Genomic DNA, 24,771 nt, shown 5'->3' on the forward strand with positions numbered 1-24,771 from the left:
AGATTGGGATGCACTTATGATTTCAGATTGTCTGCAAGGCCAATTTATACTTTGTTAAATTAAAGTCAGCAGCTCATAAATAAAATTTAAACTAAGAGTAAGAAGAATAACGTTACAAGTGTAAATAAATGAGCAAAAAGTTGTGCTAAAAAAACAATAAAAAAAAAAAAGGTTAAGAGTGAAGTTAAACTTCTGCTGAATTTCTTTTTTTTTTTTTTAATATTTCCACAAGAAAATGCAAAGCAGAGATCCTGTCGTCAAAATTGTATACTAATTCTAGGGTCGGTCATTACGAGCCTTTATTGACGAGCCCTTTTGTTATGGTAGTACTTTAACCTGACACATAGAAAAAAGTCGAAAATCTTTAGCACTAATTCCCACACACCATCAATCAGCTGTCCATAAATTACTCCTGCTCCTGTAGTTTATGAAGTGCCACATGTCATACCCCACTTAAGGACGCGAGCGCTGTGGAAGTCGTTTAGGTGTTTAAGAAATGTATTCATGAGGAGCGATAGAACTAGTTTATTCCAGGTTTACTTTGCAACTTTTTTTTTTCACTGGTAATCAGTTTTGTTTACAAGAGCTCATTTTCTACAGTGCACTCTTGGGGTCGATTAGCATTCATTGTTCAGTCATCTGGAGTTTTTGTTTTGTGTTTGACTCATTAAGGAAAATGAGCTCGCTTTTATGGGATAGCTCCTTGTAGAGTGTGAATAAAGCAAATTTGAAGAAGAGTAAAATTAAGAGCTTCATTTGGAGTGAGACTGAACTGACGTTTGAGTTTCATTACATACCGTCACCATGAGCACACATTGGCTCATGTGCCTTTAATCTTCACCATAACTACACGTCAACTTTTATAACAATTTTTTTTTTAATAAAATCGACTTTGGTTGGAAACAAGATTTGAATTGACAACCGTGTTGAAATGTATTCTTGTCCTTTCTTTTGAAATGACATTTCTTTTCTTCTTCTTTTTGCCAGCTATTGCATTGTCTTGTTTACTCCTCAAGGGCAGGTGCTCAGCAGTATTGATGTGTAAGCTCGTGCCATGAATTTTAAAACGCTTTGATTAACAGTGAGCCATGTGAAAGCTAATGAAATTTTAATATGTATTGTTTGTATGGAAACAAAAAATATGCATCATCCCATTCGCTGTTGTCAAATATTGACCTAAATACCAACAAGGGATAAAGAATTTTAATTTTGATACAGTGTGACAAATCAATCAAAAGGCTTTTGAGTGTCATGAAAGATGATGTAATAAAACAAGAGAGAAAAGCTTTAATAAAAAAGAAATCAATACATCATGTGAGTTAATAAAAGGCACGGGTACAAATTCATGAGATAAAAATATGCTATAAATTTCTTGTTTGGATCTGAATATCACAGCAACACAACAACTGTACTGTGACACAAATGCATTCCAGCTTGTGGATGCATTCATTAGCATGACCAACATTCATGTTTACTTTCGCTCTCTGTACATCTTATAAGAATGGTGAAATATTGCGTAAAAACCCCTGCTGTTATACTCCATTTCTGCCTTTTCCTCAGTGCCACAATGGCGCATGAGAAAATGATGCAAATGACCATCTGCTACGACGGTGTTTGTTCTTCCAGTCTGCGCTGTAGTCAGGCAGGTCTTGGTCTCAGCTACACCTGTTGGGAGCTTGGTTAGCATATTTGTGCCAACTGGTAGGCATGCGGGTAAAACGTCCATGAAAATGAAGAGAGATTTCGTGGGAGCATATAAGGACTTTACTGCACTTCCCTTTCTAAAACCCAGATTTAATGTGGTTTGGTTGCACAGAGAAAGAACGATGCACATTTGGATGTTTTATTGCAAATTGCTCGGTCCTTTTTACCTTAGTTTTATAAGAAATGCCGTGGCCCTTACTGCTAGCTCATATTTCATGTGCCTTCCCAGCTCTGGTCTATCAGCCCTGTCAGACTGAATCAGGTTGGACAGAGCTGAGAGGTCTGACTGGACTTTATCAGAGGTTTCTCTCCAGGCTGTCTAATGTCTGATCTAATGGAAGCTGAAGAGGACAGACAACAAACACACTAACATACACACACAGGGTAGACTTTCACTCTTGTGCAGCTCACTGGATATATTGCAGATCCAAAGACCAAAGTACATAAAGGCGCTAGAGGAGTGAAGTGTATGACGTTAATCATTTTGCTTATATAAAGCTTTTACGATATGTTATTGGTTTTCTTTTTCTTTTGTTTGCTTTTTGAAACCAGTGCATATGTGTAAAGTTTAGCTGGAGTAACCGACAGCGCAGTCTCTAGCTGTAGTCAGACACTTTTACAGTAGGTTTTAATTAGGCTTTGGCTATTTGCAATGATTCATGTCTGATCGTTGGACTGGATGCTTTCAATATTAGAGCGTGGGCTTTATAAAAAATGCATTCCACCAGAAACATAAAACATGAAAAACATTATCCACTCTCCCATTATATCGTTAGAGCCACATCTCTGCCACATCTTTTCTTTTTATAGAGGATGAAGTTGAATGGCTAAAATAAAACCAGCGCAGCACAAATGCCTGAGTGATCAAGTTATCAATTACGTCTGACCTCAAGGGAGTCTGTTTTCTGAATGCTGTTGGCAAAATACACTTCAGTAAAAATTCGATCATTTCCTGAACAAAGGTCCAATTTTGAAAGTTTATTTTGTGTATTTGCCAAAAGACTTGTATTGCTCATTCTGCATTTTAGCTCAATATGTTGCAGTTTGCTGTGGAAATCTGATAAGTGGACTGCAACTATCCTTTTGTAAAATATTTCGAACCCACTTTCTCTAAGACTGTTGGTGTTCCCCATTGTTTAATCTGCTGGCAGTCATGTTGTTTCATTTGCTCAGAAGCAGGGTGACAGGGATCAGATCACAGGCAGTCATGTAAACACTGTTAGCAGCTTACAGTGGTAATCCGCCTTTACTGTATTTACTTCTCCTCATGTGTAATCAAGTGGGGAACACCTACCAAGAGGCAGCACTCATCTGAAGGTCAAAACAGCACAAGTGTCAAGAGAGACCACGGTCAATGCTGTGTAACTATTTGCATTGCCCGAGCCTCGCTAATGCACGTTTTCCCCAAGGACACGTACGTCCTCTGGAATAGCAGGATTGGTACACAGGTCACAATGCTGCACCAGCAGAAGTAGCTATCTCGGATAAAGAGAACAAATCAATACCAAGCACTCTGGCGTCTCCCTATGTACCCCCCCTTTAGCCTGAAAATCTAACTTTTTTTGGACATAATAAATATTTATGCCTTTCTGTTGAGCTAATTACACTATTTCTCCTACTTCGTTGCAATAGCGTCCTCATTTATGCGCAATATGACTCATAAATGAGCCATGACTTTGAAGTGATGGAATAGTAAGAGTGGCATTATGCTTTATTATTTAAATGCTCATTGGGTGTATTTGTAGTTTAGACTTTACTGTGAATTACGAGTAGCAAAACTGAGGTCACGCACAGTTCAGGTTGTATAATTTTGCCACAAGAAATGATTTGCTTCTGTCCTCTGTTTGCAACCCAGTTTGAGAGTAAAATATGTCAGCGTTTGAGCATGAATCTATCTCCACTAATGAGAGACAGCCTAAGGAGAGCGCGGTGTCTGTCAGCACCGTTAAGTGCGGAGGTGATAGAACTTAATTTTCCTCATATTTCTAGGCTGCGGCTTCTGTCTGCATTGTTGTGCTGCAGGGGGAGATTATCGGATTATCACACAATGAGGCAAAATGTAGAAAAAAAAAAAATAGACTTAAAAGCATGAGATTCTCGCGCCTTCACCGCTTAAGTGTTTAGTGCGTGTGTTGTTTTTTCTGTTTTTATTTGTTGAAGCTAGACTCTTGGGGAAGTATAACTGGAAATCCAACGTGATTATCTTTGTATATTATACAAACTTATCTTTAAAAAGTTGTGAACCAAAAACACAAGAAGATGATTTGCAGATCGTATAAACTATATATTTAATTGGGAATTGTATGATTTTTGAATGGTGATATTTGGGAAATTTGTAATCTTTGGGGTTTTTTGGATGTTTTTTTTTTTATCAATCTTTTTTATGTAAAATTTTACAATTTAAATCTTTCTTTGTTTGTTTATATTGGCAAATAATTTGGGGAGGATAAGACAGCCCTTGTAGGCCCTATATAGCACTTTCCTTTCCAATGTCCAGTCCATTTTCCAACGCATTTTCTTTCTAAAAGAGAAGTAGAATGAGCTGTCTTGACATTCCCGGGAGGAATGTGAGCTAGTTGAAGGTTGTGGCAGCAAGGTGGTGGGGGCGCGAGTGGGTCTTTGCTGACTGTTGCTGGAGGCCTTTCAACATTAATGGGCTATTGACCCCCAATGGGGTAGAGGCATGAAGTGGCAATACATCATAGCCACATCCACGTGTCATCTGACTCCCCTGTCCCCCTCTTCTGTGACCACCCAGGAATCAGGACAAAAGGTGCTTACCACTCTCTTCTTCCCATTTCCATTCCCAAAACCAATCCCATTCCCATGCTGTCTTCTCCTTTCACCAGCTATACACAACCTGAACTCTGGATGCACTCCCCTCTAATCCACCGTATGTCTTATCTCAGCTCAGGAACAATAGCTACAGAGTGTAGCATGGCTCAGAGCTACAGTCGTCAGAAAAAATGTTCTGCTCCCATAAGGCTGTGGGACACTGCATCCAGCAGCATCAGCCAAGCAGCCTGTCTCTGCTTCACATGAAGTCTTCCTCACTGTTTGTCGAGAAATTATTTCGGCTTCTGTGTGTTTGACTGTCGGTTGAAATGGAATTTCTATTACTGCAGTGCAGTTGACAGCCAGAGCAAATGACTTCTCGTATCTGTGCTTGCTGTCATTGTGTCAGTATGCTGATCTGTCGCTTGTCTTTTGTTTGTTCACCATGAAGCGGTATAAATTAGCTGTTCGGACTATGCTGTGATTCATGTTGTTAGGTAGGCACCTGTCCAAGCCACTGTTCCCATTAATCTTCTATTAATGAGCTTTTACCTCAGTCCTAATGAGCTGTGATTGCAGCTACGCAAAGAATCAATGCCACCTTATATGCGCTGGTCCTACAGTGGGCAGGCGTTTATGTAGGTGAGGCAGTGCCAATCAGACAGTGATGCGAGAATCAAATCACAGGGAGTCGATTTTACAGTGTTAAATGATCCCATGGTAATCAGAAAATCCAGTTAATTACTCATTACTGCCAGACTGTGTCAGCTATTAAGCTGATCCTTTAAATAAAACAGGAAGCTCTTAGGCTTAACTCAAGACTTATTCAAGTGTTAAGTTTGTGTGTGTTGAGTGCTTGACCTCATCAAGTAGTTTGTTGACAGTGATGACGATGTCAGTGAGTTGGGAGTAGTCCAACACTTTGGCCAAAATTTAAATATGACCTGAATCCTGCTGACTGATAATCTCTCAATGTGTCTTAGCACCACAGTCAGATTGATATTTGTAAAATATTTGCATAACAATTTGCCAACTGTATTATGAATTCTGGATGACTTTGTTGATCTCTTAGGTTTTTACCTGCTGTAGACAACATTCATGGTTCTCAGACAATGTTTGAAACCAGTGTTGTGAAAATTCCCATCATGCATCCTGATCTGTCACAGTCCAGATACTGGATCTCCGAGGGTACGCTGTGGAGTCTAGCAAGGGGCACAACCTACAGAACTTGCAAAGTAGTGCATCTAGAAATCACATTCATTCTGGACATACAAAAGAAGTGATCAGATTGGAATTTGGGGAGTTTAGAGGCTGGGTCATTTTCGGACTGATTTTATCTTCTATTTATTTTGGCGCAAGCATTCCAGCAAAAGTACATCTCTAGGCTGATGATGCGATTATATACATGTATGCCACCTCTGTAGAGCAGGCAGAACAAGAGTTCCAGACTGCATTTGTAAATGTAAATGGTTGTAAATGTTCAAAAGACAAAATTTATGGTATAGTCAAAAGCTCACCCACCCACGCTTGATGGTTTTAGCATTGTTACTTCTGAGACTAAATCTGTTCCACCACACCTACAAGTATTTGGGTTCATGGTGTTTCTCTTGAATGTAAACATTGCTAAAGAGGTAGAGCTGATCGTCTACCAGTTACAGGTTCAGTGGTTTGATTCCCGCTTCCTCTAGTCTGCATGCCAAAGTAATTAAGTCATAAATCTTGCAACTGATGACTTGCAGAAGGCAGCACTGATATATATTTTTTCTCTATAAAGCAATACTAGGTACACTTGTTTTCTTTGTAGCCTTTCCTGATACGAATAGTTAAGTGTGCTCCTCTAAATGGTTGTTTTTGATTTGCTTAGACCTCGGATACATCTGGGGAAAAAACTGTTTTCATATTACGCACTTTAGACATGGATCACTCTACAGAAAGAAATCATCTTAAACATGAGTTTAAAAGCATCATAAGAAATGCAGTAAAGGAAATCTGAAGATGTTTTTTCTTTAGAGGCTGGTAAAATTTAGAGTATTGTGTATTAGTTATAGTTGGTAATGGTGTGACTGATTAGTAAGGATTTCCCCTCCTATGAGAATTAAAGCAAGAAGACTATGTTGAAGAGGATTTTTACATCTCCTTCATATTTAAAACCAGTTCACAGCAAAAGCTTCCTCTTGGCTCCTGACCCTTCAGAAGCAGTGGTCTCTTAATATTGAGCTTCAAATATCAAGTGATATGTGTTCATTAGAGCTGTCCGCTGTTATGTATTTTTATTATATATATTTATTCTTGCCACACTCTCCCACCATCTGTGCTTCCTGCTTTCATTCTCCTCAACTTCCTGATGTTCTCTCTTTATATTTCTCTCTGTGGCAAACTTGCATCACCTGACTGTCTCTAATTTTCTTTTTTTTCCTCCCCTTCTCTATTCACTCGCTGTCACTGTTGTCTTTTTTTTATTTTTTATTTTAAATACATCCCTACTGTCTGCTTCCGATGCTTTCCTCTCTTCCCCTCGTCGCTCTCTGTCTCCGCTACTTTGTCTGGCTTACTTCCGTCACCGCCCGCCTCTGTCTTGTTTTCTGCTTTGTGTATGTTGTCTCTTTAGGCTTACTCTCTTTTCCAGTAAGGGAATGAATCCATATACATGTCAGAGTGCTGTGGAAGACACTGTTCATCTTCTACTCCCTCAGGCCACCTAGAGAAACAAACAATTTACGCATAAAGTGCACACACTAACACAGGCATGCCTTCGCTGGGATATGATATGTGACTGGCTGGTTCCAATGCCTTCTTTTATGTTTTGCTATTTTGATAGAAGGTTCTTTTTGTACCATCGCTGAACAAATTAGTACATATTTATGTCTTGTATTAAATAATTTTAATAGATTTTCTTTCACCAGTTCACAAAGGTGACCCAATTATGTGGGTTTGCTGACAAGCGCCTGTCACTGTGTGTCATTTGTTTCTCAGTAAGTACAGCCTTCAACAGAAACAGAAATTATAGGAAGGAACGAACCAAAAATAGTGTGGCAAGACCCAAAATATTCTCCTCTCTGGACCAAGCATGAATAGACTAGATCTGAGACTTAGTTTCCAGGCTTCCCATAAATATATATATATATATACATAGGTGTGTGTGTGTGTGTGTGTGTGTGTGTGTGTGTGTGTGTGTGTGTGTGTGTGTGTGTGTGTGTGTGTGTGTGTGTGTGAGACTGTCACAGGCCTCAATGTGTATCCACCTCAAGTGCAGTGTTAAGCCAGGAGAAAGGAGGAGCGAGAGAACAAATGACATGGCTGTTTTTGTTCCATCTGCAGGAGGCTGATGGAGACACAGATGCACGTCCTCCACACACGTGGACAAACGTGTCACAGCATGAGCATGGATAGGAAAAACATTTACGCTGAGTGGTTCACAAAAACTCTTTATAATATATATTTATTATGAATTTTTTTTTTTTTAAGTTGATATTTTCAGACTGTTAAAAAGGCATACATAAATGTATTCATGTTTGTCTTTTCTCCTTTTTGTTCTATAAAACATAGAGATGAAATCATAATTTAGCCAAGATACAGACACAAAGATGACAGGACTGTGGTGTCTTTGTTTACTGAAACTTTTCTCCCAGAGATCTGTGGGGAACCGTCAGCAGCAAGAGCCTCCTCTTGGCTCTAGTCACTAAGCAGATTTATACTCAACACAGAGGCGCCATGGGTCAATGAACAAACACCTTTACTTGTCTGTGAGCTTTCTGACTGACACACAGTACCTGTGGGTGGCCCCCGATATTGCTCAAATCTCTGGCTTTGAACACCAGATCAACCCCGTTTTCTCGTCACAGACTAGGCCAATCAAACGGAACGAAATCAAAGCTTTGTTCATCAGCTCCTTTTCTACCTCTGTTAAATATGTGTCTTTGGGAGGACCATGTCTTTTATTATTTTAGCGAATCAGAAAGCAAATGCAATTAAATGTATCTGTTTAATACATGAACAAAAAAGCCATTTTTAGTCTCATTTTCTACATCCAGTTTCACTTGTGATATTTTGTAATTCACTTTAAGGAGTTGCTGTCAGCAGAAATTCACCTTGTTAAAAAGCAAGCCAACTCAAATGATAAAGGATTTCTTTTAAGAGTGATTTAGCTGGTAGAGCAGGCAGAGCAAATCCTTAAGCCTGGATATTTTCTGCGCATTGTTTTCTAGGGGTGTAAAGTCAGTCACATTTAATCCTTCAATAGTGCTCAAGAGATGCCCTCAATCAAATCCAGATATTCCCTGTGCCCCTGAAAGCGCCTCACAGCAGCAAATTCTCTCTGGCTCAGTGTGAGTGGGTGGGTGGTAGTCAACCAGAGAGGCAGATAAATGTGTTTTTCTTTTACATATTACACTCTTTAGCCTCGCAATAAAAGCACGGTTATGTAGTTGTTTGCTACTTTCTTGCAAATGCAGTGAATTTACTGACAGTCAATAATGGAAATGGAGGAAAATAACACAGAATCGGTCTGGATGATGGTGATGGCAGGATGGTTTGATCAGTTCTTTATGTGCAGCAGGATGCGGCTGCCAGGTTTGTTGCAGTTAATGTTTTTTGATTTAATCCAGAGCTTTCTGACTGCCCTTGCGCTGCCATGATAATATGCCCAGAGGGCTACTCATGCAGTAAGTAGAACAGGAGCCTCCCTGGATTTATAGCAAGGAACATGTTCCTCTCTCTCAGAATTAATCTCCTTAGTTTGGAACCACAGGAAGAAAAATGAAAACAAAGATTGGATCTGCCTCTTATTTTGGAGATAAAATTTTCTTTTTCCTATTTTATTTTATTTTACTTTGGTTTTTTTGCCTTCAGTTGTGGACACCTATTATTTTGGCATGCAGTATTTGTCATTTTTCATTAGGGAAAATTGCTTCTCGGTGCAAAGGCAGATGTTCGGTTCTCAGCAGTGTGCTGCCATCGCAAACATATTTTTTAGTAGCACTAAACAGATGGTTGTGGGTGTTAGATTGCTGCCACTACATGACTTTTGAAAACCCTGTTGAGGGTGGTGGACTGTATTAGGGCTTTTCCAACATACAAAAACAATGTTGCTGCCCCCTAGAGAGGTTTATAAATCACATTTTGCAAGCTTTTTTGGGGGGGTGGCTGTAAAAAGCAAAAAGTGGAAGTGCAGCATCTGGACAGGAACTCTGACATCCGGGGAGGGGAAGGTATGAGGTAGATCAAGAGAGGGTGTGGTGCTTGACTTCTGACCCTGATCAGAGGGTAGGGGTCAAATGCAAAATATAGGCTGCAGCAGTGTTGCTACATGCAACCCCACGGTCAGGCCAGTCTCTGCAATTTGTCTTGACAGATGTGCCCCCTCCCTGTTTACTAAACGTGTATCAACAGGAACTGACGAGATGAATAAGACGAGCAGTAGGAAAGAAGGAAGAACGAAAGGTTGGGAGGAAGAATTTTTTTTTTTTTTTTTTTTTTTTTTTAAATGCAAATAAAGGTAAGGAGGCCAACAAGGCTCCTGTCTCCATACACAAGCCTGGTTTAGCAGGGAGTCTCAGTCCACCGCAACAGTTTATTGAAGGCAGCATGCCTTCAATTAAAGGGTTCTTTCCACATGGTGTACTCACCCCACCAATGTAACACCTCCCCCATTAATTTTCCCCCTTCCTTGCAACTTGCTTTCTTTCCCTTCTTCCAGAGTTATTTGTTCTTCTGCAACAAAGGTAGGGCCTAATCGTGGTAGGATCTCATAACACCAAGGCTTTTAACTGCCAAGATCAAAGAGTGCAAGTTTGTCTAATGCGGGATTACGTTCAGATACGGGACCTGGCAGCCTCACCTCACTCCACCCCTACACCACCACCAGTGGCGGGTAGCTCCATTAGGCTCAACGCATTGCTCATTTTTCCGCAAGAGCTCCCTTGGGCCAAGAGGCAATTATGCAGTAGTGTGGCATAATATTTCATTCTCTTCACATCGCATTGCTCTATGGTGGTTCTGGCCGCTAACAGCTTCATGTGGCCCAGGAGGAAAGGTGCAGGCTGCTAACAACTTCATGTGAGAAGAGGAAGGTTGGAGAGGGGAGGAGGCGGTGGAAGAGGGAGAGGAGAGTTCTCAAGGGCATGATGCTTCATTAGCATCGTCAGGTCTTTTTCACCTTCTTACATGGAGAGTGAAAGGGTGGGCATGCGTTTTAGTTGTGGTCAGGTGATGTTAACTAGATTTGCGACGTGACTCATGAGTATAAAAATGTACACTGGATTGACAGTTTTGCTCCTTGCATGCAACAGTTACAGGGGGAAAGTCATATTTGGTTAACACGCTTAAGATGTTTTACTTTGTATTTCCACCGCCTTTGAACAACAAAGCAACGTTCAATGCCTTCTGTTTCACTGATGATTATACATGTAAACAAAAGAAAACGTAGACGTTTTATAACTGATGTCTATAGACAAACTGGCAATGTTCCAGAAACCAGTTAATGGTGTATGTTCCAGGAGGGTACCAAAGTTTAAAAACGGAGCCCTTTCTTGAACTCTACAAAGATTGCACAAAGTATAATGTCATTATGCCCACGTTTGTTTTTGTCCAACCACCATGATAGATAAAATCACCTCCTCCTCCTCCTTCTTTTTTTTTTTTTTTTTTGATCCTGCTATTTCTTTTCTGGCACTGTAAATCCTCTCCTGCATTTCATCTTTTCCTGAGTGGTGGCACATAAACTTAATACAATAAGTATTTGCTGCTAAATGATGTCACATTCATAAGGAAAATCCCTTTCTGGGTTGAACAGCAGGGTTGAGGATGTGGGTTGTGCCCACATCTTTTCTGCCAGTTGCAAACATCCGTGTTTCTTGAAGAGAGGTCATTCTGGAAAAAAAAAAAAAATTTCTAATGCATTAGGTCACCAGGTGGTCATCATTTCTGTTTGTGCGTCTAGCCAAGAATTTAAGTCTGATGGAGAAATGCTGACAAGTAGTACAAAGGTTGCTATGAAATCATACATTAGGTAGGTTGTGGGGAAAATATCTAGTATGTCATATTTCTTCTTCAAGTGATACTTGATGAATACACTGTAGCACTGTTTCTGTGTTTTTGTATTATTAAAACGAGCATGTCGTGTGTCAGTACTTAACCACTTTGTGTGGTGACGCCATAATGCAGTGAATCACTACATAATAGGTGTTTGTCTGCTTTTTCAAGCTATTTTTTATTACTCAGTTATACAGATATTATGGAAAATTGTTCTACAGTGTATTGGGAATTGCTTTTTTTGTGACACTGTTATTATTGTGGCTAACCTGTCGTTCCTGTATTATATCAATAGTTATTCTGGGATCCACCTCCAAAACCAATGATTAAAGTATTTCTACACTAGAGGGAATAGGCTCAAAGGATTTAAGGCTTTATGTGGCTTGAGAACTAAATTGAGGCTACAAAACATTTTATTTAAAAGAAACCACAGCTTGCTTCGCTTTTGTGACATCAAGATCAGGGGCGTTATTTGGCCCTTTGACATTTTCACATAATTTACGACAAAATTATTCTAACGCTTGTGACGGTTTCTGTTGGTTTCAAAGAGTTGTTAAATGTTACAGAGAGAAAGAAAATTGGTACTTTATATTCAACTCGGTTCTGACAGTGATGGGCATGTTCATCGAGGACCGCTGTGTGATTTCTACGCTTTATGCAGAGAGCTGCTTTTGCATGAACTCAACCTTTTTTTTTTTTTTTTTATTTCAGTGCAGACTCGCTTCCCACTTTCTGCAAATAGCAACAGCAAACTGTCACTGCCATTCACTGAATAATAGTTGTAGGAGGCCCTGCCTTTCAATTTATTCATGCCCAATTTTGCTTTCTGACTATTGTTGATGGCAGATTTCAGTGAGAATAGCCTGCTTTTGACAGTGCTCTGTACCTGATATCGCAGGACTTGTGCTATCTGCACCCATCTTATGCCGGTATTAACTATTGCATTGCCTTGCTATTTTACATATGGCCTCTGACTGAGATGCTTCTAGCTGTTGTACAAGAAATGCATTTGGTATTTTAGACAAAGCACATTCTTTTAATATTGTACAACAGTGTTTTGATAACTTGGCTCACCACAAGTTACTACATTGTTAGTCTGTTTTTTTGCTGTTTATTTTCTAAATTTATTATTATATTTTAATTATTATTTCTATATTACTGTAAATTTGCCAAACCCACTAAGTGAGGGACTTGCTCAGCCTATGGATACTTTCTCATTTGAACACATAGAAAACAAGATTCTAGTCTTCAGCTTGATAGGTGATGCTAGTTGTGCCCTTTGGCCATCAAACTGATGTCACTGGTCACAGTTTTATTCCTGTATTAACACAGATGCTAAAAGTGTAAATGTGAGGCTACTTCTTCCATATTTCTTCCATATTCCGTGCTTTACAAGAAATATCCACTTCAGGCCTGATAAAATATGTTGCCTTTGTGTTTGCCAGTGAACCTACAGTCATAACTTTATAGCTTTCATCTATAAAGTTTTATGTCAGAGACCTAGCATTAACAATGAGTCTTTCTCATGTTTTTTAGAGATCAGGTCTGGCGGGAGAGGTCCTAAGGACGGACCCGTGAGGCAGCTGCCCTTGTACGACACACCATACGAGCCAGCTGAGAACGGTGGCGACTCAGACCCTGACCGATTGCGCTGCCCCAGAGAAAGCAGACTGCCCCAGGATGATGAGCGACCCCCTGAGGAGTACGACCAGCCCTGGGAGTGGAAGAAGGAGAGGATTTCCAAAGCCTTTGCAGGTAGGACTGACTGACCGAATTGTTATGACCACTGAAGGAGAATATAAACCTCACTGTAACTTACGGCACAGAGAGAAGTAAGTGAAATAAATCTTGAAAGTACTGCAAAGAAGACTTTTGAACAAGAGATGCATAATGCACTTTTACTCTGAAAACATTATTTCTACCTTTTTAGTAAGTATCTTTAAAAAGGGGGGAAAAAACAAACAGAATTTCATTTCGATCTGTTTCGCAGTCTTTGTTCTAATGTCAAATGCTCAGAGACTGAATCTAACGGCTCAACTGTCAAGCTTTTAACACAACGTAATCTGAACCTGTTTCTCTTTACTAACCCAGACGTCTGTTTTTCCAGCACTAACAAATTTGATTATGGCTTCTGTCAGGTTATGAGGCTCCCGTTGCTGCTGCTGCTGCTGCCTTTACCTTTCTGTTTAAGCTTTTTCCCCCCCTCTCCTCTGCACCTGCTACTTTCATTTTGCAGGTGTCCAGAACACTGTTTACTGTTTTCATCCAGCTCCTGCCTGTTTAAACTAAGTTGATACCTACGCTGCTCAGGGAGGCATGATTGGTTGCGCAGGTGCATGTAGGTCCAGGTAGTCACTGTGGTTTTAAGAGCTTCAGCATGGCTAAAACAGCCATAACATCAAACAGGGCTGTTCCTGGAAAGATATGCCGCCAGAATATAAATATGCACCCCAAATTTAAAAAAAAAAAAAGTATTTTATCCTTTTTTTCAAGAAAATCAGCAGTCCTTGACTTTTCAATCGCCCCATTTTTCTCTTCATATATATATATTTTTGTTCTTTTTCATCCTTGAACAGCTCTGCTTTGTTATGACTGCATTAGCTACGAGGGCTCTGTAAATGGCACTGGATCAGATCCCTACGGCAGAAAGGACTCCAAATCCCTCACAGGTACCAATGGAGGCGGGACTGGGGATTGTCTCCTTTTTTTTTCTTTTTCTTTTTTTCTTCTTTTTTTTTTGTATGATGTTTTTAGAGCTTTTTGAAACTGATGCCTGAACCTCTGGGTTGCACTCTACTTTCTGGAAATGCTGTTTAAAATTACAAGCTTGTTTTACAGTTTATTAGCGATGTCACGATTTGATTAACATTTGAATCCTAAGTGCTGTTTTCTCCAAATGAACCCAGCGGTCACCTACTGAAAAACGCCTTGGAAAATGTTGCTAATTAGAATGACATTATCAGTATGCTACTTGCACAATCCCCCAGAGCTTGAAGTGGACTAAAAAAAAAAGGCAAAGGCATGGTAGAAGTACTTCAGATTAGTCTTTCAGCAGGCGCACAATTTTAGCAAGTGCAGTAGCACTGCTTAAAAGAAGAGGCAATGGGGTTGAAGGGTGCAGGGGTGGAAGTGAAGCAAACTGTGTTTACTCGTCCACCCTTTGCAGTGTTAATTATTCTTTTTCCATGACAAGAATAGTGCGGTTTGGCTTTCTGTGGAAATGATCATTATACAAACTGAAAATATGGCAAAGTGGTCTCTGATGCACAGCAAAATAAAAACAACACGCATGCATTATTAAAACCACGCATGGCCTCAAGGCTCATTTTGGTGTATAGTTGAGGGGGGGAACAAGTGGCAAAGCTTGTAATTTGGTTTTTCGACATGCAAAAGTAATTGCGCGGTATAGCACCGTAAATCAAAACTCACTGTGATGCAAAGTACAAAAATAATTCACATTTTTGTAATTAAATTTCTTTATAGTTAAATTTTTTCTACAAATGTCTCTATTTTATGTGTCCTTTATTTTTCCCTTTGTGCTCTGAAATCACAGATGAAGTGCACTGCAATAAAGTAAAACGGTTACAATACAGAAGATGAAAGAGGCATTAATCCCTTGTGGTGTTGTGCTGTTAATGGGTTGTTTCAATGGACTTCACACAGTCACGCAGTTGAAGGGAATTATTCCATAAATATCATTTACATGCACAGCTACGTTTTAATATCCAACAATAAAGCATGTAATTAATGCCACATCTCCAACCCACTTTCATCACAATTGTTGAATCTAATTTGGATGTAATGCCTCGAAGAGCCAGTCAGAGCTAGTGACTATTTCAAAACGGATCCATCCCAAATCGCTGGAATAGCGCACTTTTCTATTTGTGTAGATTATTTGTAATGTTATTAATGATGGAGAAGGTCTGCTCCCTCATTTTTAAGTACGTGTAAAGTCTTATGTGGCATTGCAAAGGAAACAAACTCATGAATCTCATTTGCTGGAGAATAGTCTCATAAGAGTATTTGGTGCATACCTGCAGGTAATGAGAGTACTGGTATGTACCAATCAATGGTGCTTACAGATAGCATAAGTTCTTGAAATAAATGAGAAAATTATCTTTGTCCACTGAGAGGTTTTGGGCTAGTTTTGAAGATTTCCACAGATAGATAGCATTCAGCTAGATGTATCTGACTGTGGCAGGAGTTGTGATTTAAGGGATTCATTGGCTCATGTTAGGCAGAGTGTAGTGAGACTCTGTAGGCAAATGTATAAAATAAATTTGTCAGTGTGTTCATTTGTCATCCTTCCATGTTTCCACTTAATTTCTGTTTCCTGTTTACTTCTGTGTACCCTCGGCCCCGAGGTTTTCATAGGAGTCGCGTTCTTTTGCCTGTGCTAGTGATTAGTTAAATAAGGGATGCTGCATTCTTAATCACTTTCCTTCTCTCCCTCATTATTTTTCTGTCAAGCAGCACTCAGGAGAGTTTGTTTAAGACACTATTTACCAACACATCCCTCTTTCAACTCCCCCCTCTTACAGAGAGTGTCCCTCTTTTGATGATGATTAATTCAATTTCCAGTGCATGTCAAAGTATATTGGTTTGGAATTGAAGAGATAAGTCTTTAAGTTGTCTTTCAAGGAAAGCTGCAGTGTAAAAAGTACTTTGATTTATTACTGGATTGTGTTCTGTTTTATGCTTAAGTCAAGCCGAAATAATTCCCCAACATTTGAACACCAGAAAAGGGAAGAAAGGAAAAAAGAAGAAAGACATCTCTAGGACAAGCCTTGTCAGCATGGGCTTGTTGCTTTCGCAGGTGTCAGTGCAGACCAGCCTTGGATCCTGACATCAAGGGGCTTAGAGAAAGTTTCATACCTTTCAAGCTTGAAGTTTGTGTGCTTGCACCCATGTCTCTGATCTTTGCAACAAGCTTACCTGCGACTTCAGGACATTATACATTGCTTCAATGTTTAAGTCATGTGAGCCAAATGCTTAGCAGTTATCCCCATTTAATCTCTTCTGGCACGGTTTTAAGAGTTAGGTTAGGGCCCAGCTACTCTTGTCTTTTCCCAGAGATGCTTTATTGCACCGCTGTCGATTATATTTTGGATCCATTCGTTTTCTCATTGCCAGGAAATCTGTGGCATAAATGAGTCACAGATCCAATACGGAATTGTCCTACACCCTTAGTCGAGACAGGGTTACTCGGGCGGTCCTGTAATTTTAGATCATGAACTTTCTGTGCGTTAGAGCTTGAGAAGCCTAAACGCCTTTTTTTGTAATTTACCAAACCTAGTTGTAGTTGAAGTGATTGTTCGATTTTCAGAACCACTAACCATTTTGCAGAAAAGTCGATGTTTTGACAGAAAAAAAACAAAGGTCCAAATTAAAAACTAAACATACATGAACATGTAAAACAAAAACCTTGGCTTAATTTTTATCATAAGCTTTAAAAATATTACCCAAACCACCAATTTAAAGAAGTAACTATATTTTCCAAGCTTTCCATTGTAAATTTCTATCAGATTTTGTAGGACTAAATCTGATTTAAGTTTGTTTTATGCAGAATATGACAACATTTTTATTTGTTTTATATATAGATTTGTAATTGTTTGACTGTTCATGTTCAGATCTCCCTGATTTCCATTGTGGTGATGCTGCCATGCCTCCAGATGTCAGCAGTTAAGTAAATACGTTATCAGGCTGCGGTAAGTTGTGATTCCAGCCTTTCTGTGCTCAGATAGCCTGTTTTTTAAAATAGGACTAATTATAGCTCAGTGGGCTTTTTAGGTTTCCAGAGGGCACTTCTCCTCAGCAACATTTCTATAGTTGCTGAAGCACTTTACGCCTGTGTAATATAAATGATTAATGATATTGTTCACCATTTAGATTTAGAAGCGGTTTTCTGAACCCATCAAAACCTTCACAGTTCATATTCCCACAATTATGTGGGAAATGAAAATGTCGCCAAACAAAGTATTAGCACATAATGAAAAAAGATGAACAACCTTGCTAAATTGTGCAGTAAGTGTTTCAAAAATAAAGGAAAAAAAACAATTAAATAAGTACCAAGTGCCGCCTACGCCCTCCCACAGTGGTATAACACGGTAATGCAATCTGTATAAAAGACTATTTGTCTTCATTAATGCTGGGGAGGCAAAGTAGAGTAATGCTCCTTGCTGCAGCCCCCTTTTCCTCAGCTGTCCCTATCACAGCCTGCCTGCACGCCTGTTCACAACACTTGGTCTGGTGTTATTATTCACTGTTGAACTATCTCCTGACAGGTATGCAATGGAATGTAAATCCTCTGCCTTGTTAGGGGGTTGGGAGGCTGTGTACTTGCGGTTTAGTTAATCACTCATCCTCACTGTCCCTCTCCACCCCAGCGCCACACCATACTCGGCTGCCGAACACAGGTACTCGACACAACCTCTATCCTTACTCCCTGGATGCTGAGTAAGTGATGGATGATTCTGGAGGTGAAGTGTGACCAAGATGCATTAGAATTTGACCATATATGAAGCGTTAGTATATGAGGCCCGTGTAGGGTTTGTCCATATGTCTATCACCCTGTACATTTTGGCTCTGCATATAGTATCCTCCCTCTCACAGCCAGACGTGGACACGTCGCCATTGGAAATCCGAGTGCTGTCTCAGCAGGAGTGGGACTAAGAGCCACTGTTACCTAATCTCCTTGCCCTGTTACCTGCTACTAACTCCTTTCACTTGACTCCTGGCCTGCAGGGTACCGTGCATTTAACACTGAAGATCAGAGGCAGTGTAGTCGCTTAGCCCCTCAGGTCTTGGGAAACTTTATGGGTTTTTTTAATGAATCTTCATGGACTTAACGACCTAGAAATCTGAGATCTGATTCTAATGTTCTAAAATAAATAATTGATTCAGTTACAGTCCTACCGTGGTGTCTTGCAACAGGGTTAAAGCCAGCTGTTTTGTGGGTGTCGGGGTTCAGTTTCTCTGTGCTTGGCTGATCCGATATCCCCCACCGCTGCCTGTCACTCTGCAGCGCTGTCTCGTCCTACTGGCCTCTGCTGCAACACCCTGCTGATAACCTTCCTGTCAGCCCTCTTTCATGAGCCTCAAATGTGTCCCACCGTTCTCTACGGAGCGCTGCTGCCATGGGTCTTATCTTCACTCACACACATTGGCCACACACAACAGCACTGTAAACCTCCCGCTATAAGTGTAGAAGCAGCGTTTTGCCAGAAAGCCCCCATGGAAGCACCTGCTGGCCAGCTGTCAGTAACCCATCTTTCCCTTCTCTCTATATGGAAGAGCATGGAAAAAGGCCTTGCTGTCATCTCTTAACCATCACCCATTTTCTGTGTCACTTTCATTTTTAATACAAACGCAGGTCCTTTCAAAAGAAAGCCGGACTATGTAATGTGATGGATACAGTATACCGGAAAAATTATGAAGTGGCATTTCAGTTCCCCTGGAGCATTACACAGTTGTTATCTGTAATGATTTGAGTGCAGATGGAACAAACACGTCTTCGGAAGAGGCTGTTTTTGTATTTCGAGCTCTTCCGCTCATAATGTGCGGCATAAACATCACAATACTCCAGCTTGTTTTGAATATGCATGCAATTAGCCAGCCAAATTAAGCAGAACTAAATTAAACGGCATTGGTGGAAAACAAGCATAGCTGGTGATTTATGGTGCTGCACTGTTTACAGTGATGAAGTGCCATGGGCTAATGAAAAGCCCGGGTAAACAAATACCTGGCTTTGAGAGGAAAAAAAAAAAAGAACGGCTCCTGGAAGAACAAAGGAAAGGAAAGCACATACCCCTATCCATTATTTTTTATTCTTTTTATTTACTACACTGTCAACACAAAACAAAGTACATATCCAAAGGGAGGAGTACAATGGGAGGGACATGAGTGATGGGTTTTCTTTTCAAATTTTTAACATGGCCACTTTTGAGCGACAGGAGGAGGTGTGTACTAATATTGAATGAGGATTATCCAGGTGAGGAAGGTTAGACGACAAAAAAGATCGGATGTATTCACATGAACGTTCAGAATTATTAATTGGGCTCTGCATTATTTCTCTTTTCATTTAGAAAGGTGCTGTGCAAATATGACTCAGATTATTAACACATATAACTAACCTAACCTACAAAATGCACAGTATTTATGTCATACTGAGCATGATTTACATTTTCTACTTGATATGCGTGTGCGGTCTCTGATGCAGTTAACCTGTACACAGAGTACAATTTACCACCCACAGACCTGATAATGGGTCTAAATCTACATTAGCTGTAAACAGGTATGTATTGATAGAGGGCAGTGTGATAGAGCCAGTGTGGGCAGTGTGATCTGTGAAAATGTGGGCTGCAGTGTGCTAAGCCTTCAGGTCCATGTGTAAATCACCTGAACTGCTGTTGTCACCTCGGTGCTGAATATGAATTTGTCCCTGCAGTGTAAAGATGCACTCATCTGTGCAGCAGCGTGGCATCTAAAGTCAGTGACAACCTTAGGAGTAACAATACCTTAAAATGCTTCACAAGGTGAGGCACCCAGGTTTAAAAAAACGCACACAAACACACCCAAAACCCTGACTATTGAATCAGTTTTCCTTAATTTTCACAGTGCTAAATGCTATTATTCAGCTGTGCAACCAAGCGAGTCTGAACCACGCTCGCTGAAATCATCTCCTCGTCCCCACACTGAGGCTGCAGAGTGGAGGCAGCCTTCTGCTCCCCCAAACAATTACACGCTAATCTGCAATGTGAAATGAGTATTAGGCTTTTAATCTCATAGGAAGAGAGTCCCCTACTTCACCCCAAAGTAGAGGAAGTTATATTATCTAGCAGAGTTTTTGACCTTCTGTATCCACTCCTCTAGCCTACACCTCTCCCATCAGGACAGACAGCAAGCAGCTCCTCCTTCCAGCCACCTTTCTCTAGATTAGCCCCCTGACACCCCAGGCCCGGCTATTTAATTGCTTGTCGGATTGAATATTCTCCAGTCTCCCCTTCATCTAGCTTGCTGATATTGCTTCTCATTAACATGTCCTGTACCACCACCATGGTTCAATTCCTTTCAGGGAGGAAGACAGGTTCATAACATTATGTTCATCCTCCTACTAAAAACTAGTCTGTGCACCAGCGTTAATAGTATATCTGATTTGCATCAACCCATCTATTTGCCTGTTGTTTGTCCATGTTTGAACAATTCTGCCACTCCCTTTATTGGACAGATGACCGAATATTTGCTGTATATCAGTCACAATGAGGGTTTCGGATGTTTGGGGTTTGTTCTGAGAGCCTTTCTTGCCATTGTTGTTCCGTACTTTAAACTTAACGTACTCATCGAATGCATTTGGTTTTGATAAAGGAGATAAGAGAATGAAGGATGACATGTATTTAATAGGATGGCGTGTTTTGTTTTTTGGTTTTGTTTTTAACTTATAAGACCTTAAAAGAAACCGTTAATAGTTATGTGCCAAAAGTAGCTGCACATTAAAATTCTTTTCTTTTACAGTACTTTCGTAACTGGAATAAAATCTCCAGCACCATGGACAGTGACCTTAGAATTTGCTCAATCGCTGTGGCTTTGATGGCACAAAGATGTCTTTTGAGACCTCTGCAAAATCTAAGCAAAAATAACACAACCACCCGAGGAACATGCAGTCGTTCACCAAAGCTATTACCCATGGATTGCATTTATTTATTAGCCTTGGCTCGATCACTGGCTTTCTCTTGTATGAAGAAAAACATTCCCCTTTCTGTCTCATTCATTAATTATCCTTGGCTGGTTAAAAAGTGGCCCTGTGCTGGAAACAGATGTGCTGCTGCATGAGTGCTCAATTATCCTGGTAAAGCCCCAACTGCATGAGGCATACATTATTTAAGGGGCAAAGCCAGGGTAGCGTCCATTGCCTTCATGGATTACTCTTAGGTACTTTTTAGCTACAGATATTGTCTACACTCTGACTTGGCTTAATATAGAGGCCTGGGGTCTTTGTCATCAAACACAGCACCAACTGTTACAGTAGAGTGTATGCAGCTCCGCTGTTTTCACTGATCATCTAGTTTGGCTTAAGGCAGGTTTATATTTTATAGTTTGCTCATTAAAAGTACAGTATTATTACTTGGGCCTGAATGTTATTTAAGGATATTATGCACTGTATCATGCATTAGAGCTTGAACAATTCGGCCTTAAGAACTTCTTGTTGCATCTATCTAGTGTATCTCTCCCAAGGTGAGACTGTAGTTATTGGCTGAATCTGAGTGTATTATTGAATTTGATAATTGAAAACGTTCACATTCCTTTTGTTACCTTCAGGGCCTCTCAGCAATCTGAGTATCCAGCTCTGCATCAGAGTGGAAGCGGATATAAAATCCAGCCCTACTTTTAGAACTAACGTTCCTTCCTTTCCAGTCCTCTTGTATTCCTTCCTTTTCTAGCCCACAGCTGCTGCTGAATTTTGGATCACAGTATAAACCAACTCTCCTGCTCTTATCCACAGTATTTTTCACTTACCCCTTTTACCTTTTGTCTTTTTCTTCTGTTTTCTGTCATTACTTCCCTTTCCTAACTCACTTCCTTTCTTTATTATTCTTGTTGCTATCGTTTCCTTGCCTCCATCTCTCCTCTGGTGACACTTGCAGTAGAGATTAAAGTGATCAAGGACCTACCATGGCCCCCTCCTGTCGGCCAGCTCAACACCAGCCCTCCCCCAGTGGAGGAGCTTGAGTCTCCTTCCCAGACAGCTCAGCCCTCGCCAGGACAGACGAGCTGTGACCAGCACCACCATGGTGGGTGTTGGTGTTCATTGTCCAGCATCCTTTCCATCAGTTACCCTGGCACTCCAGTCCATCTTCCTATTCCCTGTTGGCATGTTTGTCCGTCCATTTTTTCATCCGTCCATCCGTCTATCCGTCCATCTGTCCGTCCATCCATCCATCCATCCATCCGTCTTTAATTAATGAAGGCATGGTGTTTTACATAGCATACAGCTCAGTATTTTAGTTCTACTGAACATTTAAAAAACATTACTAGCCAAGCATATGCAGCTACCAAAACATAGGTAGGGTTAGTCTGCTACTGCAATGTATGATTATGTTTGTCCCAAATTTTCTGGTCACTGAAGACGTACTGAAAGAGTTACCATATGTGAGAAGTACTGAAAAATCTGACTATAGGTATTAGCTCTGTAATGACTGCTCTTTTCCATCTGGAATGCATGTGGCAGAAAATCACCAACTCTTTTGCAGGTTTTAGGCTGAAGCCTCATTAGTTTTAATTGTGCCGAACTGCCTTCTGCATGCGTAATTGCCATTCGCTGTGACCCCCATTTCCTCTTGTCAACATACTCGTAACCATCCCAGATGTCCCTCTGGTCTGCTGTTCTCTACAAGTGGCTCACACGAATTAGGAAATCAAACTCATTGGAGACGAATTCAGTTCTTGACTTATTGCCATATTTACCTTTTTCATTGCATGCAGTGGATAAGTAATTGACCTATTTTTAACTGAGAGAGCCATTAGTTTATTTTTGTAGCTCTCTCACACACTTGCCCTCTGTCTGCTGTCATTATCCAGAGAAAAGAAGGACATGTAGCAGAACTAATTTCAGGAATGGGATTTCCCCTGACAGAGTGGAAAGACTTAGTGAGGCCATGTAAGAGGACACCAATGTGTGTTGTAGGCGAGGACAGGGCGAGGAGTTGATTTATGCCCGTAAATCCATGAGAAAGGTTCTGGTTCCTTCGGTGAAGTGAGTGGGTTTAAGATCGGCATCCAGCTGTAAAGTGATCCCCTCTCTGTCTCAGCCGGTATGGCCCTAGTCTACATCTTTAGGGGTCAAAGGTCCAAGTGGTAGACTTGGGGAGGGGGCTTGATGGCCTCCACAACCCTTGTGAATACAGTTGCAATGTACTCTCTTGACCTCAGCATATAGGCAGACATTCAGTCACACATCAAGACATTAGTCATCTGTTACATGAGTCAGCCAGACTAGAAAGCTGGATAGGGTCATTTGTTTAGTCCTTAGATATATAACATCATTACCAAAATTCAAATGCAGATCAGCAGAACAAATAATACATCTACACCTTACGCCCAGACACTTTTTTCTGGATGTGATACAGAGATTCCTATCTTTTTAATTTTTTTAACATGAATTAATTATATGTACTTTGAAGCATTTATCTTACCTCGTTTTTCTTTTAATCTAAGAAACCAAAGTAATTAAAAAGTATCCAGTTTTAATTTTAAATGAATTCCCCAGCTGACACTTGGTAGGGTCACTCCTTTGTCTTGGAAAACCTAATTTGGAATTTCCTTTTGAAATTTATTTAAAAGAAGAGAGCGTATTCCTAGATGGTTGACTCATCAGAGATAAAGCTTATAGCTTCAAACGGCCACAGTGGGGCTCTAAAATATAGTATTATAAAAGCCATGCAGCAATTATTTTAGTTCCTGGTGCATATAATTAATATCGGCGTAAAAGTTTAATCCTATTTTTAGCGTGCACTGCATTCTAATAAGCTGGAAACCTGTTAATCATTTCACAAGTCCTAGCTGGAAAACTTAATTTTCACCTCACAATGCAGCAGCCGATGAAACACTTTGCCCCTCAGACTAGTCATCCTTTGTAATAGGAGTATCATTAATAAATGAGAATTAATTAGCCTGCTTAATTAGAGAAATCTGTGCACAGGGGGAAGAGGAGACAGTAGTAGTTAAATTGTGCTGAGTCGTCAGTGACAGATGTCACTACACTTTTGTGGTTTTTATTTTTTGATTCCCTTCGTTTTTATTTTGATTACTGTGACTTCTACTTTGGAGTGTTTTTTATGTTGTTAGACAGTGACATTATTATGTACTGTGCTGACCTGTGCCTTGCTCTGCAGCACTATATTACATAGCAGTGCTTTATCTCGTGGTTTGTAATCGTGGAATGTCCTTTTGCCATTTCTTTTTAATCTGTGCCTTAGCCAATCAGCTCGCTCTGTCATGCACTCTTTCCCCATCCTCTTATGTGTGTGGGGTGTGTGTGTGCGTGTTATTTACTTTTCTTTTTTTTATATAGTTGTCTCTAAAGGAAGCTGTGTGTCTGAAGGGGACAGGTCTTTCAGCCATCTGTCACCATCTGACTGACAGTTCAATCTGATACACAAATTCCATTTGCAGTGCTTTACAAGCAACAATTCTGATAACATACACAGTTGCCCATGTGCCTTTATGTGTTTATTTCAAGAGAAGTGTGTTACCGTGTGTGTGTGCGTG

The 24,771-nt window shown here is 40.3% G+C and overlaps 1 protein-coding gene across 5 annotated transcripts in view; it reads left to right on the forward strand.

Annotated features, from left to right (window-relative positions):
* The window catches only part of shf (Src homology 2 domain containing F), a 93,959-nt gene that overhangs the window by 55,403 nt on the left and 13,785 nt on the right, over positions 1-24,771 (forward strand). The window contains exons 3-5 of one of the 5 annotated variants that reach the window (XM_086269209.1): positions 13,045-13,263; positions 14,085-14,177; positions 17,139-17,189. In XM_086269209.1, coding sequence (XP_086125335.1) covers positions 13,045-13,263; positions 14,085-14,177; positions 17,139-17,189 — 363 coding nt within the window. Of the gene's footprint in view, positions 1-13,044; positions 13,264-14,084; positions 14,178-17,138; positions 17,190-22,148; positions 22,296-24,771 lie in introns of all 5 variants that reach the window. The other 4 variants (XM_086269349.1, XM_086269151.1, XM_086269287.1 and 1 more) reach the window with 4 other exon arrangements.

Source organism: Aulonocara sp. 'chitande type north' Nkhata Bay, linkage group LG1, assembly GCF_057382095.1.
Source record: "Aulonocara sp. 'chitande type north' Nkhata Bay isolate Kocher_YH1m ecotype deep benthic linkage group LG1, A_spYH_male_GT1.1, whole genome shotgun sequence".
NCBI lineage: Eukaryota > Metazoa > Chordata > Actinopteri > Cichliformes > Cichlidae > Aulonocara > Aulonocara sp. 'chitande type north' Nkhata Bay.